The sequence below is a fragment of the Anabrus simplex genome, chromosome 1 (assembly GCF_040414725.1).
Source record: "Anabrus simplex isolate iqAnaSimp1 chromosome 1, ASM4041472v1, whole genome shotgun sequence".
Taxonomy (NCBI): domain Eukaryota; kingdom Metazoa; phylum Arthropoda; class Insecta; order Orthoptera; family Tettigoniidae; genus Anabrus; species Anabrus simplex.
The window spans coordinates 1402930969-1402945397 of NC_090265.1; the positions used below are offsets into that span (position 1 = coordinate 1402930969).

The 14429-nt window shown below is 37.3% G+C and overlaps 1 protein-coding gene across 1 annotated transcript in view; it reads left to right on the forward strand.

Annotated features, from left to right (window-relative positions):
• Positions 1-14429, forward strand: part of LOC136859577 (uncharacterized) — a 790883-nt gene that overhangs the window by 393128 nt on the left and 383326 nt on the right. The window contains exon 3 of the mRNA XM_068225810.1: positions 1875-2008. Coding sequence (XP_068081911.1) covers positions 1875-2008 — 134 coding nt within the window. The remainder of the gene's footprint in view (positions 1-1874; positions 2009-14429) is intronic.

The window sequence follows — 14429 nt, forward strand, 5'->3', positions numbered from 1 at the left end:
ACTGCGTCGCCATAAGACCTATCTGTGTCGGTGCGACGTAAAAAAGAACATTGAACTGGCCATGTGTGAAACAGGAATCCTTCGAATTAACTCCACAAGTGTGGAACGTCTGATGCTGAGGCATGTTGATAGTCATACTACAAGCTATTCCTGCTGAAACAAAATGAGAAATCATTTGATATCAACTGAATTCTTAGTATGAAAACCGATTTTCGTCTTTCTCTGCCGGATAGAATTACTGATATTGTTAAGGAGATGTTTCAGTAAGTATCTGCTTTATATTCAAGAATTAGGAGATTATCAGAGATGCACTCGAGTTGAAAACTGTTATGGTTCTGCGATGGCCATACTCCTGCCATATGAATCAAAGATGACATATAAAACCAAGGCGTACACATCACAGCCTCCTAGAGTACATTCTCACTCATTTTAATACATTCAGTGCCGAAGTCAATCTATCCCTACATCTCCCACACAATCACAGCTGCAGACACGCAACGCCTCTTAATGTTGTCTTACACGATGGGAGACTCCAGGCTACTACCAGACACATATATCAGTGGTCTGCGATGCGTAGTTGTGGCTGCAAGTTGAAATACACGAACGCACACATCTATTTTTATGTATAGTCGGCCAGTTTCACCCCCATACTTCGCACACCACCACCGCTACCGACATGCAACCACTCTAGTGCACGATAGAAGACTCGAGGCCACTACCACACAATAACACCAGTGGTTTGCGGTGTGTGGCTCCAAGGTGAAATGTATGGACACCGGGCGAGTTGGCCGTGCGCGTAGAGGCGCGCGGCTGTGAGCTTGCATCCGGGAGATAGTAGGTTCGAATCCCACTATCGACAGCCCTGAAGATGGTTTTCCGTGGTTTCCCATTTTCACACGAGGCAAATGCTGGGGCTGTACCTTAATTAAGGCCACGGCCGCTTCCTTCCAACTCCTAGGCCTTTCCTATCCCATCGTCGCCATAAGACCTATCTGTGTCGGTGCGACGTAAAGCCCCTAGCAAAAAAAATGTATGGACACACGCATCTATTTTTATGTAAGGTATATTCGGCCAATTTCAACCACCACATCTCCCACACTACCACAACCACCAACTCGCAATCGCAATAGTGCGCGATGGGAGACTCGAGGCTACCACAACACACAATCTCCAATGGTCTGAGTCTGCAAGGTGAAATACATGAACACACACGTCTAATTTTATACATAGTCATCCATTTTAATCCCCCGTATCTCCCATACCACCACTCCTACGAACACACAACCACTATTGTGTATGTTTTGGAGACTGGAGAATACTACCACACGCAAACACCAGTGGCCTGCGGTGGGCAGTTTCGGCTGCAAGGTGAAATATACGGACACACACATCTATTTATATATATATTGAGGTAAAATAACACCAACAATATTTAAAATCCATGCTGACTATATGCTTCACTTCAATTATACCTCTGATGCGGTATGAATTTTACGTCAGAAATTGCGGTCGTGAAATCGACACAGCCACGTGCGTTGTTTCCCTCTTATCAGCAAATATTTTCCGTTGTAGAAAAGTTGTAAATATCTTACTACATCATTGCATGATGTGGATATATGAAACCATATCTGAGTGAATAAGAATGGGTAGACTTAAATTCAATGTTATAATGGAATTATGTTGATGTAAATTGGCATTTATGCCTTTAAAACTATTAGCATGCCAGTGCATCAACATATTTGAAATTTGTCTCAATAATTATTTGTTTCGGCATGTAAATAATATATTTATAGGACCATATTTACTTATCGACTAGAATTTACGTTGGCATTAATTCACTAAGGTCTTCAATAAGCTATTTTTTCCTGTTTCAGCCCTACCGGAGAGTCCGCCGGTAATAGAGACGGAGCGAGACCGCTACGACCCGGGAGATATCCTCAGAGCCAACTGCACTTCACCACCCTCCAAGCCAGCTGCTAGCCTCAGCTTCCTCCTGAACAATATCCCGGTAAGTCTCATCTTATTCATTAAATAATAACCAAGGCATTTCACTTTGAACTTACTAGGGGGACGCACTAAATGCAACAACCCGATTTTCCAGAAACTGCACTCAGAGAATGAGGTGTCGAAATAAGGGACAGTATGTTTCGGCTTTTCCGTAGACACTCGACCGTTTCCGAGAAAATGGCGATCAAAGTTTCCGACGTGCTTAGCAAGTTCAACCGATGCACTGGCGCAGTGGCTTTCACCGCGACGTCACACGTATGCGGTCCTTGTTCAAATTCCGATGAATTTGGTTTCTTGTTTCATTTATTTACTTTTTTCCATTGGCGATTACTGCGCGAATGGTTTTGTTTAATGTATTTTTAAATATCATTGTCATTTTCCATCTATTAATCTTCTGTCTGTAAAATGAATGTTTAATTATTCTGCACTCATTGCACTGCAAAAGGATACAAGACTAGGCGCGATGCAATAAATGCATTGATTCATAATCAATTGCAAGCACCAGTTTTGGGAGAAACGATCCATTATGCATAGTTTAACCTAACCCCATGCCCCTACAGCCTCGAAAGGCCAAGGCCTACCAAGCGACCGCTGCTCAACCCGCAGGTCTGCAGATTACGCGGTGTCGTGTGCTCAGCACGACGAATCTTCTCGACCGTTATTCTTGGCTTTCTAGACAGGGGCCGCCATATCACCGTCAGATAGCACCTCAACGTACGTTGAGTAGACCACGAACGAGCCCTCAGATACAGGTAAAAGTCCCTGACCAGGCCGGAAATCGAACCTGGACCTCCGGGTAAGAGGCTTGCATGCTACCCCTACACCGCCGGGCCGGCTGTGTGTGGTTTGACGCAAAATTATTGCCAACACGTGAAATATCCAGTAATGTTAACGACGTTTCCTTTTCGAGTGACATTCCCAACAAGAAATGTAACTGTGGCAAACCTGCCTTCGCACGATGCTCGCCGTGTGCGAAATGACAATGCTTTGAATGTCTCTACGATCGGTATCATCCACCGTATCTCCCTGAATTAGTATAAGAATGAACTTAAAAAACACTGTAAACAAATACACAACGCTTATTTTGAAACCAGTTGTAATTTTACAATCAACATAACGCCCTTGTATCCACTAATTTTTTAAGAAACATTCGTGCAGTAATCGCCAATGGACATTAAGTAGATAAAAGAAAACAAAAACGTAAAATGTCATCGGGATATGAACACGCGATTCGAAACCGCGGCAATAGCCACTGCGCCACCGCGTCGGTTTTGCTGTTTACGCTTTAACGGATATGTAAAGCACGTCGAAAACTTCGACCGTCATTTTCTCAGAAACCCTCGAATATCTGCGCATAAGCCAAAACATGTGTTCGCTTATTTCGGGTAGTTTCACTAAGCGAATTTTCTGGTAAATCGGGTTGTTATACTTTGCAGATTTCTCTCGTTAGTTCCATTAAAGCTGTTAGATGACTGTTAATTTATTGTACCTAAATAAGTAACACGTATCTTCAATGTTATGATTATTACCCTGAAACAATATGGAAGGTACGACTTTACTTACACAAAAAAATACATCATTTAAATTATTTCTGTTGTATTGAAGTAATACTTTGAATGTAATAAAGAATACAGCAAGTCTGAGAATTTAGCACTGGTGAAGAAAGCACTGAAAAACACCAAGAACGTATCCATGCATCTGTCTCTAAGTTACTAGAAAGAAAACGATGATATGTGATACTGTATATTTTGTATATTCCAAATATGTAGACCGTAATACTTATAAATACACCTCCGCGTACAGATTTACAAATGTTAACCTATGTTGCAAAAATGTATATCTTACAGTTTTAAGTGACAATTACTATTGTAATCATAATATTGGAATTTCCAGTATTATTGGTATTATTTGTATCCTAACTACAAAATAACCTGAACTGATGTTATATCAACGAGTTAAATAGATTTCAACCCATCCGTTACAATAACATTGATTAATAAATTAACAATGCCATCAATCTATTACTACAACTGTACTTCTGCTCTATAGCGTTCAACAATAATCACAACGTGGTAACTCGAATAAGTTATTCGCCCCATATCAGTGGTGTACTCTGGAGCATAGTGGGTTATATTGTCGCTTTTTACTCAATGATTCTAAAGCCTAAGTTTCCTCTTTTCCATATTCATTGTCTCCACAAACCTCATTAAAAGGCTCACTCATAAACATACATTTGATTCTATTCTCTGATAAAATCTTAAAGGACCAAGTGAGGATATATCGTAAATTCCCACCCACGCAGAAAGAGCCGACTAACGATATACTTTCAATGGATTTGCAAGCTAATAAAAGACCAGCTGGCAATATTTGGCCGACAGAATACGAGTCTTCCTATTCACAACATCTCTTTTGGCATTTTCTGTAAAAAAAAAAAAAAAAAAAAAAAAAATAGTTTATTCAATATTTCTCAAGAAAATCATATCGATATCCGAATAAGGCCTGTTAAATGTGATATGGGTAATGAAAGGAGAACATCAAAATACGCCTTAGTGTCCTGAATCGCACTACCTGCTGAACATCTGGTCTTCTTAAACCAACTCTTCTTAAATACGTTATTCGCAATCTTAAAACGGCGAAGAGTTATTAACCTCGGCAGCATATTCTCCTCAGTTTTTGCATTAATACAACCTGTTCACTATGGTAGATTATGAGTCATGTTTACTTTAGATTTAATTTATTAATTATTCTTATTAGTATTCGAATCATTGCAGGGTTCTTCGGTTCAAACGTTACGAATCGACATACTTTTCATATCGCATATATAGGTACTTCTGATGAGATCAGCTGAAGCTTCTCAGGCTACATTTGCACTAAGGTGTTTTATTACCACTTAGATTAGCTCGAGTCTAAATGAACTTACTACAATATGTAGTTCATTTGGAGATCCCAAGTTTGATTTACAGCATTGACTGCAACAATTCTGAGTGCGACTTCCCCCGGTTTCTCCACAATTATTCACCGGAAATTAAAAAACAAACTAGAAGAAACATTTATTCCAGCTGTTGACTTCATATGGTTCATTCCAATTCTTATTGTACATGGCAAGAATTTTGTACTGGGTATCAAATGTCACTGTTAAGTATAGGGTATGTCAGCCTAACATGAAAACGTGTTGTCTTTCCTAGAATGTGTTCTTGTATTTTGCTTCGGCAGCATATCACTTTTATCGAAGAAATTGATATTTTTTGTTAAAATCCGTCTTTGCGCACACAGTTAGGAAACAAAAACTGCATACTGGAGAGTATACTACGAAAATTGACGTCTGAAAATGTTTAACACGCAGTCCTTTTAGATCTGACGTTCCAACTTATTCACAAGTTAGAATGCTACGCACAAACATTTCTAAAGCACTGATTGTATCAGCAAGTCCATCTCCATCTGTTTATTATTCAAGATACGATTCCGTCTCCCCATTGTCAGAACGTATTACCTAGAGTTATTTGCTTCATGAGGATTACCGCCACATCCGTTCAGATTATCTATTTGGACTCATCTCAAGGAAACCAGTTTTCTCCCCACACGCTCATCATAAGAAATGCTCACCTATAACAATTTTTACTCTTTATATCTGTAGTGAATAGATTCACAATGTGAGTTGGAATAGCAGACGAGTCTGGATGAAAGTTTTTGTTAACTGATAAATTTCTAAGCAAAAGCTATAATTTATTTCCTCCTTCTCTACTATTATTCACTAACCATTTCTTTTCAGCTTCTTTACTAACAACGCACAATACATATGAGTGCACAACATGTAATATATAGCACACATTTCATTACAAACACAGCAATTTATTCTACGGTTATACTCGATCTCTCCCAACAGAACATTACTCCTTTCGTGAAAGCGTCCATTACCGTAAGTGCGAGCAATTTAGTTAAGTTCGAACTGGATTTTGAAGGAAACTTCTCATAGAGTAAGCTAGTCATAGATCAATATAAAAACACCTGAATATGCAAAAGAACAGGGGCTACTATAACGTATAATGTCGTAAAGGTACTGATCATCACTCAACATTCGACATTCACATGCATCAGAATTTATAATTTAATCATATTATTCATTTAATATTCATTTATTCACAATATAAAACGTTACTTATGATCGGAACAGGTCTACATTGATATCAATGTGAAATCTTCATGAATATCGAGGCTTTTCGTTGTTTACCTTGAACTGATGTCATGAGGATATTATTAGTTCCAAATGACGCCATTACATACTGAGTAAAACTGACATTTCCAGTGCGTTGATGATGATCGGTGAGTACCACTTGACTGATAGACTTTGGAGTGCTTAAATTTCAGGTACGTATTATTAATATTTTGTTCCTTCCGTTTGGAATAATTAATTCAACGCTAAGGAGTTTGAAACGTAGATAATATAAGAGTATTCATGGAATTTCTGATTTCACATAAACCCAATATGTAATTGATATAACTAATTTGTTATGGAAAAATGAGCGAAGGATTTCCTGGGATGAAGTCCTCGCTTCATCATTTATCTACATCGGCGGTCATTAAACACCTGGGATGCGTGACAGCCAAAACTGAGGTTTACTTCATGATGAAGTTCGTTTGTGCTCTATTGTGCAATACATGAACAACCAATAAAAATATACATTTAGAGCAACCATTTATTAATAATAACAATTGTATGCGGTTAATATTCACTCAGCTATTACGGTTGTAACTATATGCCAATTACAGTAATTGAATCACTTAAGGAGATGTTGAAATATGTTTCTCACATTTGAGGATCAAAAATGCTAACTAGCCGCGTCTGGATTCGAATCAATAATATTGGTCATACTAAGTGATCGTTGAACTAACAACACTAAGCTACCAATCTGGTGAGAAAATTTTGCAAGTGGTGAATTGCAATTTGTGCACATGATCACAGACGTCTATCTGCATCGGTCAATTTCCCTTGTTCGGGGACTGGGTGTTTGTGTTCGCCTTAACGTACTTCTCTTAATTTTTGTACAACACATCATATGATCAACTACCGCAGGAACACGCAATAGAGGAAACATCCCTCGACAGTAGGTTGGCGTCAGGAAGGCACTGCAAAACTGCGCCAAAACCACATCGAGTGCCTACCCCAATAACAGAGAAAAACGATTAATAATAATAAGGGTATTTCGGTGAGATATCAAATGTCACTTCAACAATCGTGGCGTCCCATCAGGCTTACTCGTATTAATCGAAAATTTTGGAGAAAACACCTCATTATCCAAACATGTGTCACATATAGCAATACAATGGTTATAATGATGATGACATATATTATTCTGGTTGCGTGTTAGCCTGGTGGCATAGTCATTGGCTTTACACTCAATCTCGATAGTTGAAAGTGGGATTATTGTATTGAAAAATGATAGCTTCTTGGTTTCGATTTTATGCCAACAAACTGGAGGTTCTCTGTTTATTGTCACGATATCAACAGTCATGTAAACCTAGGATATTTCTCGCTTATAACAGTGTTCAATGAACTTGCCATTCAGCCGTATGAACATTCCCAGCGATCGTAAAGTTTTTAAATGTTGTCAGAGGTCCGCTATTAAGGAATAGCTGAAACTCAATTGGGGACAACGCCTGAAAAACTCCACAGAGATATAAAAATGTTCGTCCTCAGGGATATTTGTTGAATTTTTGAAATAAACCTAATCAGACGTAGATAAATCAGGCATATATTTGTTAGATAATTGTGAAAAATCATCTACCGTGGAGATGTATATGAAGCTGGGCACTGTAATGGAGCTGCAAGACACGGCTCGACCAAGGCGTGAGGTTTGTCTGAATATTTGTAGCAATTGAAACCTCTTTCCAAAATTCAATTAATATAAATTTGACGATACGTCGAATACAGGAATTTTATCAATTAAGGAGATCTTGGAATAAGCTTCTCACATTTGAGGATCTAAAATTTTAACTGGCCGCGTCTGGATTTGAATCAATAATATTAGTCGTACGAGGTGATCGCTGAACTAACAACATGTAATAGTCCCCACACTATCTAGGTCTACGAGTAAAACGTGATGGCGATTCATAACATTGTGCCCGTTAGCACGTCCACGACAGATTACAAAATGGCGCCGACCTAAGGTATGGGCCTTGTAATCTAAAGCATGCAAGGAATAGTCGCCTGCTATGATGTCTCAGAGGGCCATATATTTTTCATGGAATGGTCATGTTTTCGAGTAAGACGGACAGTGGACGGTGCACAGTATTGTTTTCAAAAAAATAGAAAAACATTATTATTGAAAATCTTCACCTTGAAATTTTCACGGCATCGAGAGCGGACGTAATCACCGTAATCGTAATATTTCATTTGGAGAAGCAAAGGATTGCGTATAAAAGAAAATAAAGAATACAACGATTGAATAAGAATAAAGTATCAGTCTTCACCAAAATTCAAAATCGATTAAGACGAAAATAAAAGTACTGAAGTCGTTACGAAGAAATTGCGAATACGTCGAAGAGCTACGAAGGAAATTAAAAAAATTAAGGATAAACGACGTCAAAGAAGAATAGTAAAATGGCAGCATATCGTAATATTATTAGCTTCAATTTTGAGTCTGTCAAGAAGATGATCAAGATGATGCACTGAATTCACATGATGGACCGACCTGGGAACAATTCATCTTGCCATACGACCAGGAAATGACCAGGAAATGACGAGGAAGGCGACGGGTAACCATCCGACCGAGCCATGACGAAAGAAGGCGACGAGTAACCAGATAGAACTACCAGAGCGTTGGAGCGGATGACGTTCCAGATGTCATACCCGTGACCGAACCGAAGACCCATCTATATCCAATGGGAATGGAACAGCTGGACCAGGGACAACTATCAGCGAGCTAAGTCATTCATAACATTTTATTGCATAATTTTTGGTTTGCTTACACATGTACCTTAGGTATGTGCTGATGGCTAATTGTAGACCGATAATTTGGCAATGCAAGTGATGATTATCAGCTATGTGTGAGATAATTAAGTCTTAGTTACGATTGAATAACATAGCAGAAGTTATGCTATATCGACCAGAATACTTGTAGGAAGCGTGAGGTTTGAAGAGAAATATGAAACAGCTTATTGAATTGACATAATGAGAGATTATAGAGATTTCATTGATGTAATGCATAAAGTTGACGTCACGAATGGTTGTGCGCGGTGTAGAAAGAAACATGGAATTACGCATTTGTTTGGTCCATAAAAAGGGCATTGAACTCGTCTGTAGGTTATGAGGATCTGCGACTTGTATATTTTATTAAGAAACAGTGTGGTATTTTTAACGTAGTCGTCAAGTTGGGAACGCGATATATTATTATGGAGGCTACATTGTTTATATTAGATTGATGTTGTAATGATAATATGAATATGATAATTGGATGAAAGTGTCGAGTTGTGTATAGTGATTTGAGAAGGTTTTTACGCGATGCAGGACCATCGTGTACCTGCAAGTTAAGTTGTGCCACACTACAAGTGAATTTTATGTTTTATTTGCGTAAGAGTGCCCACATCGCTGGAGCTACACAAGCCAAGGTACGAACTGGATTTATTAGTATAGATGTATGCTCGTGACGTAATTGTATTTCAATGTAGATGTTTTATCATGAACATTAGAATACTACGACTTTGAATAGCTGTAGTTAACCAGAAGCATTACGACACCGATATATATGAGATTATGTTTTTCCAAACCTCGCAGCAAAGCGCTTCCATGTTAATTGCAAGAGAGTAATGTAGCTTGCATTGTGGTTGAATGTTATTGAAATATAACTACTTAATGGGACATTGAACCGATAAGGGCATGTGTGGGACAGCCAAAGATTATGCTGAAGTTAGATAGATAGCTAGATCGGTTAATATTCTCCGTTTAAACGTACATTTTTTTTAACGAACTTCAGCTAGGGAAAGGCTAGAGTAGGAGCCTTATTTAACAGGCACTAGGAAAGAATGCCTTAGTTCATAAGTAGTTTCAATGCACAACGAGATCGTTGCAACAAAATCATGACTTCGGATTTTATTAAAATTTAACTTGAAACATTCAGATTTATTTTCGATTTCCTATAATTCAATTAGAACTACTTAAACGAATTCCAATTTATTCACACTTGACTTATTAGTGTATTTGAGATGCATTGCGGCTGGATATTGTATCCAAATGAGATTGCTTATATAAGACGAAAGAAAGTGAACTTTCGGAACAAGTTTATTGAGTCGATGTTTTACTTACATGTCAAATGCGAGGTGGAACTCGGATAGGTCCAGTGATCTGTTGTAAATGTGTAATTTTTGAATTTCAATTTCACAAAGGAACTGATCATTTTATTAATTTAAATAATGAATATTATTTTTGTTTATTATACGAGCCAGCGCTGACTCATTTTTTCATACATATTACCAGTCAATTTGAATACTGCATTACATAATATGGAAATTAGTAATTTAATATTTTATTAATAAATATCTCGTTATTTTTCTATAATTGCTGGTGTCATGAGTTCTTTAATTATTATCTAGATTGTAAGTTAATTTATAGCGAAGTAAGGTATCATGTAATTAAGTATTCATTTAACCATGGCAAGTTTCTCGAGGTCAAAACTCTAATAAGGTAGTCGGCGATGATTATTATAATGACGTGAGTAACGATGGTTGACATCCGTGGGTCGGATTTCTCATGGACTCACGTAAAGCGAATTCTACAGTAGGATTACATGTCCTACTAGCCATAATTAAACCCTGAGGTATCCGCTGAGCGACTCCATTTCGTCAAACTAGGCTGCCTAACGACGAGTTAGAAAATGGAGGTATCGGGCAAGGAATGTTTAACCCATATGGTTGCATTAAATTGGTCGCCCAAGGTGGCGCAACAACATTAGATAGAGGCATCGGGAAAGGTCACACTGATCAATGGGTTACAACATTATTTTCAATAATAGTTACTTTAGATATTATACAAATGAAATTTTATAATGAGCAGCATTTGGCTTACCCTTGTGAAGTAATATTACACCTCCAGTTTGAGAAGCCGTTAGTAAAGCTTTTCTTTGTATCATTTTAGACACTGGACATATAACTAGCTGTCAGTCTCGTCCACTTGTGCGTTATTGTACATTTTTTCTGTGGGTATTTTAATTTGGTTGGTTCTTCTCATCATCAAGTATTATCTCATGAGTTTCCGAGAGGGTGTATTTAAATGAAACACTGGCAAATCGCATTTATGTAAACACCGTCATTTCAATCTCCGATTTCAAAAATGCCTGTGAGATGCAACCGAGTAAGAGAGCATTAGTGGTTAGTCTGAAGATTTATTGTGTTCGTATGGATATTAGTGATTCTTGGTGACTAAGTTATATGTAACAACGACCGGTGTGTGTGAAAAGTGTCACGGGTGAATAAGAAATATCATTTATTTTACGTGAACTAAGTGTGAAACAGTGTTTGAGATCGGAATTTTTGTTTGAGGTTATGTCCAAGAACAAACAAAAGAATCGCGGTAGCAAGGAGATGGCAGCGCAGTGCAGCGGATGGGAATGTGAGGACTCCACCTAACGTAAACAGTCGCTCAGAGGATCTGTCGGCCGCGGTGAATAAAATACTTCGTGAGTCAACATTTTTAGACTCAATTATGGATCGATTAGTAGACAGAGGTATTGACAGGCTGAAGGAAAGTATTGATTTCAATACTAAAGTAATTGAAGACTTAAAACTGGAAATTAATAAACGGGATGAAAGGATCAAGGAACTTCAACAGGAACTTCACAAGATGAAGGCCGATTCCCATGACGAAGTGGAGAATGTTAACCAATACCTAAGGAGAAACAATATTGAAATCCATGGCGCACCAGAACTTCCGAATGAAGACGTTTATAGTGTCGTGACAAATATTGGTAAAGCTATTGGATTTGAATTAAATAAGTGTGATGTAGACATTGCTCATAGAATTCCCTCGGCAAACAAGACACTACCCAGACCCATCATTGTCAAATTTGTGAACAGATGGAAAAAACAGGAATTTATGGCAGCAAAGAAGAATGTCCGGCAGATATCATCTGTAGCAGTGGGCTTCAATGCTTCAGATCATATGATTTACATCAATGATCATCTTACACCCAGAGCAAAAGGTCTTCTTAAGAGGGCCAAGGATTTAAGAATGAAAGGTTATAAGTATGTGTGGACACGGGAAGGTAAGATTTTTGTTAGGAAGGATGATAACTCTAATGTGATAAGCATACGAAATATCGAAGATGTTCTTAATCTTGAATCAGCTTGAATTATGACATGGAAATTGTAGAGGCTCAGTTAACAAACTTAAGACAACTTAAGACCAGAGATTGCCATCTGAGAATTTTTTATGCTAACTCGCAAAGTATCCGTAATAAATGGCTAAACTTAACTAGTTTAATTGTAGATGTACAGATGCCAGAAATCATTATTATAGTAGAAACATGGTTATTCCCACAAGATGAGAAATATTATAATCTGAAAGGTTATGAATGTTATTTTTGTTCCAGAACAAAAGATAGAGGGGGAGGGATTGCTATATACATTAAAGAACCCTATAAAGCTAAAATATTAGTTTCGATTAACACTCCTGGTACTCCGTACAATTTTTTATTGGTTAAAGTCAGCGGTCTGGAGAGGGATATTCTTATTTTGGGATGTTATAATCCCCATTTGAAATTTTCCAAAGAGTTTCTTAATGTACTTGAGGATATATGGAATAAATATAGTAATTATATGTGTTTTACTGTAGGAGATTTCAATATTGACAAACTTCAGCCGAGTCTACTAGCGTCTGAACTTAAGAGGTTATGTGAATGCTATAACCAAAATCCATGTAACAGCAGATTTCCCACCAGGATTACTAACAGTACAGCTAGTCTGTTAGATCATGTTTATGTCAATAAGCTGTACAGGTGCAAACTGTATAATATAATTAATGATTATAGTGATCATAATTTATTAGTCTGCGATATAAATTTGTTATCGAAAGTGAGAACAGAAATTTCATACTTGAAACCAAAAACATGTAATGTGAAGAACATGAATGCTTATATGTCTACCAATCCTCTGATCATCAGTGAAGGTGATAGTTGTGATGTGATAGTAAATAAACTTAACAATTATCTGCAGGAAGCCAATAGTAGCAGTAGGCCTATAAATCAGAATTATAAAGCAAATAATAAGACATTCAAAGGTAGGCAATATTGCCCATGGATGAATGATACACTTTCCAGCCTCATTGATCAAAAGAATAAACTTTACGGTAAAATAAAAAGACAACAACTTAGAGTAAAAATGGGCTGTGATTATGCATCACAGCAATTGATAAATGACTATAAACTATTATGTAATCAGGTAACAAAGCTTAAAAGACAGTTGGAAAATGCATATTTCATAAATAGATTAAGTAATGCCAAAAACAATCCTTGGAAAATTGTCAATGAAATCTTAACATCAAATTTTAACAAAAACAGGAATTTCCAACTCAAAGTTCAAGATAATATTGTGACTTGTCCAGTAGAAATATCAAAATTATTCAATGACCACTTTATTAATATAGGAAAAAGTTAGCTACCAATACTCCTACCCACAAATCACCTAATATTGGAAATGGGCCAAGTAATTCATTGTTTTTGAAACCTAATAATGACCTTGAAGTTGTGTAAATAATAAAAAAATTTAAAAATAGCAGCTGTAGTGATGTGTATGGTGTTAGTAATAACCTACTTAAGAGTCTCGCTGTGCATTTAATTCCATGCATTACAAAGTTAATCAACAAATCGTTAAGTGAAGGTATTGTTCCATGTGAGTTAAAAATTGCCAAGGTCATTCCTGTGTATAAAGGGTCTGATAAATTCGATCTTAATAACTACAGACCTATATCAGTCCTTCCCATTGTGTCAAAAATCCTAGAGATAGTGGTCAAAGATATGCTATTAAAATACCTACAATGTAATGACTATTTTTATCCATACCAGTACGGATTTTTGCCTAACTCTAGTACCTACAATGCTGTGGAAGACATTATTATTAAGTTACAGGAGTCCTTAGACTCATGTATGGTAGCATCAGGCCTTTTTATAGATCTTCAGAAAGCATTTGACACAGTTGACCATAACATTTTATTACTGAAGTTGGAAGCAGCAGGGGTTAGAGGTTTAGCACTTAACTGGTTTACAGATTATCTCAGAGACAGGGTACAGTTCGTTAGTTGTATGGGAGAAGAAAGCACGTTACAGACTATAACAACTGGTGTGCCTCAAGGTTCTGTTCTAGCACCAATATTATTTCTTGTATTTGTCAATGATATTGGTAACTTGCCGCTGTTCGGCAAGTTGTCATTATTTGCT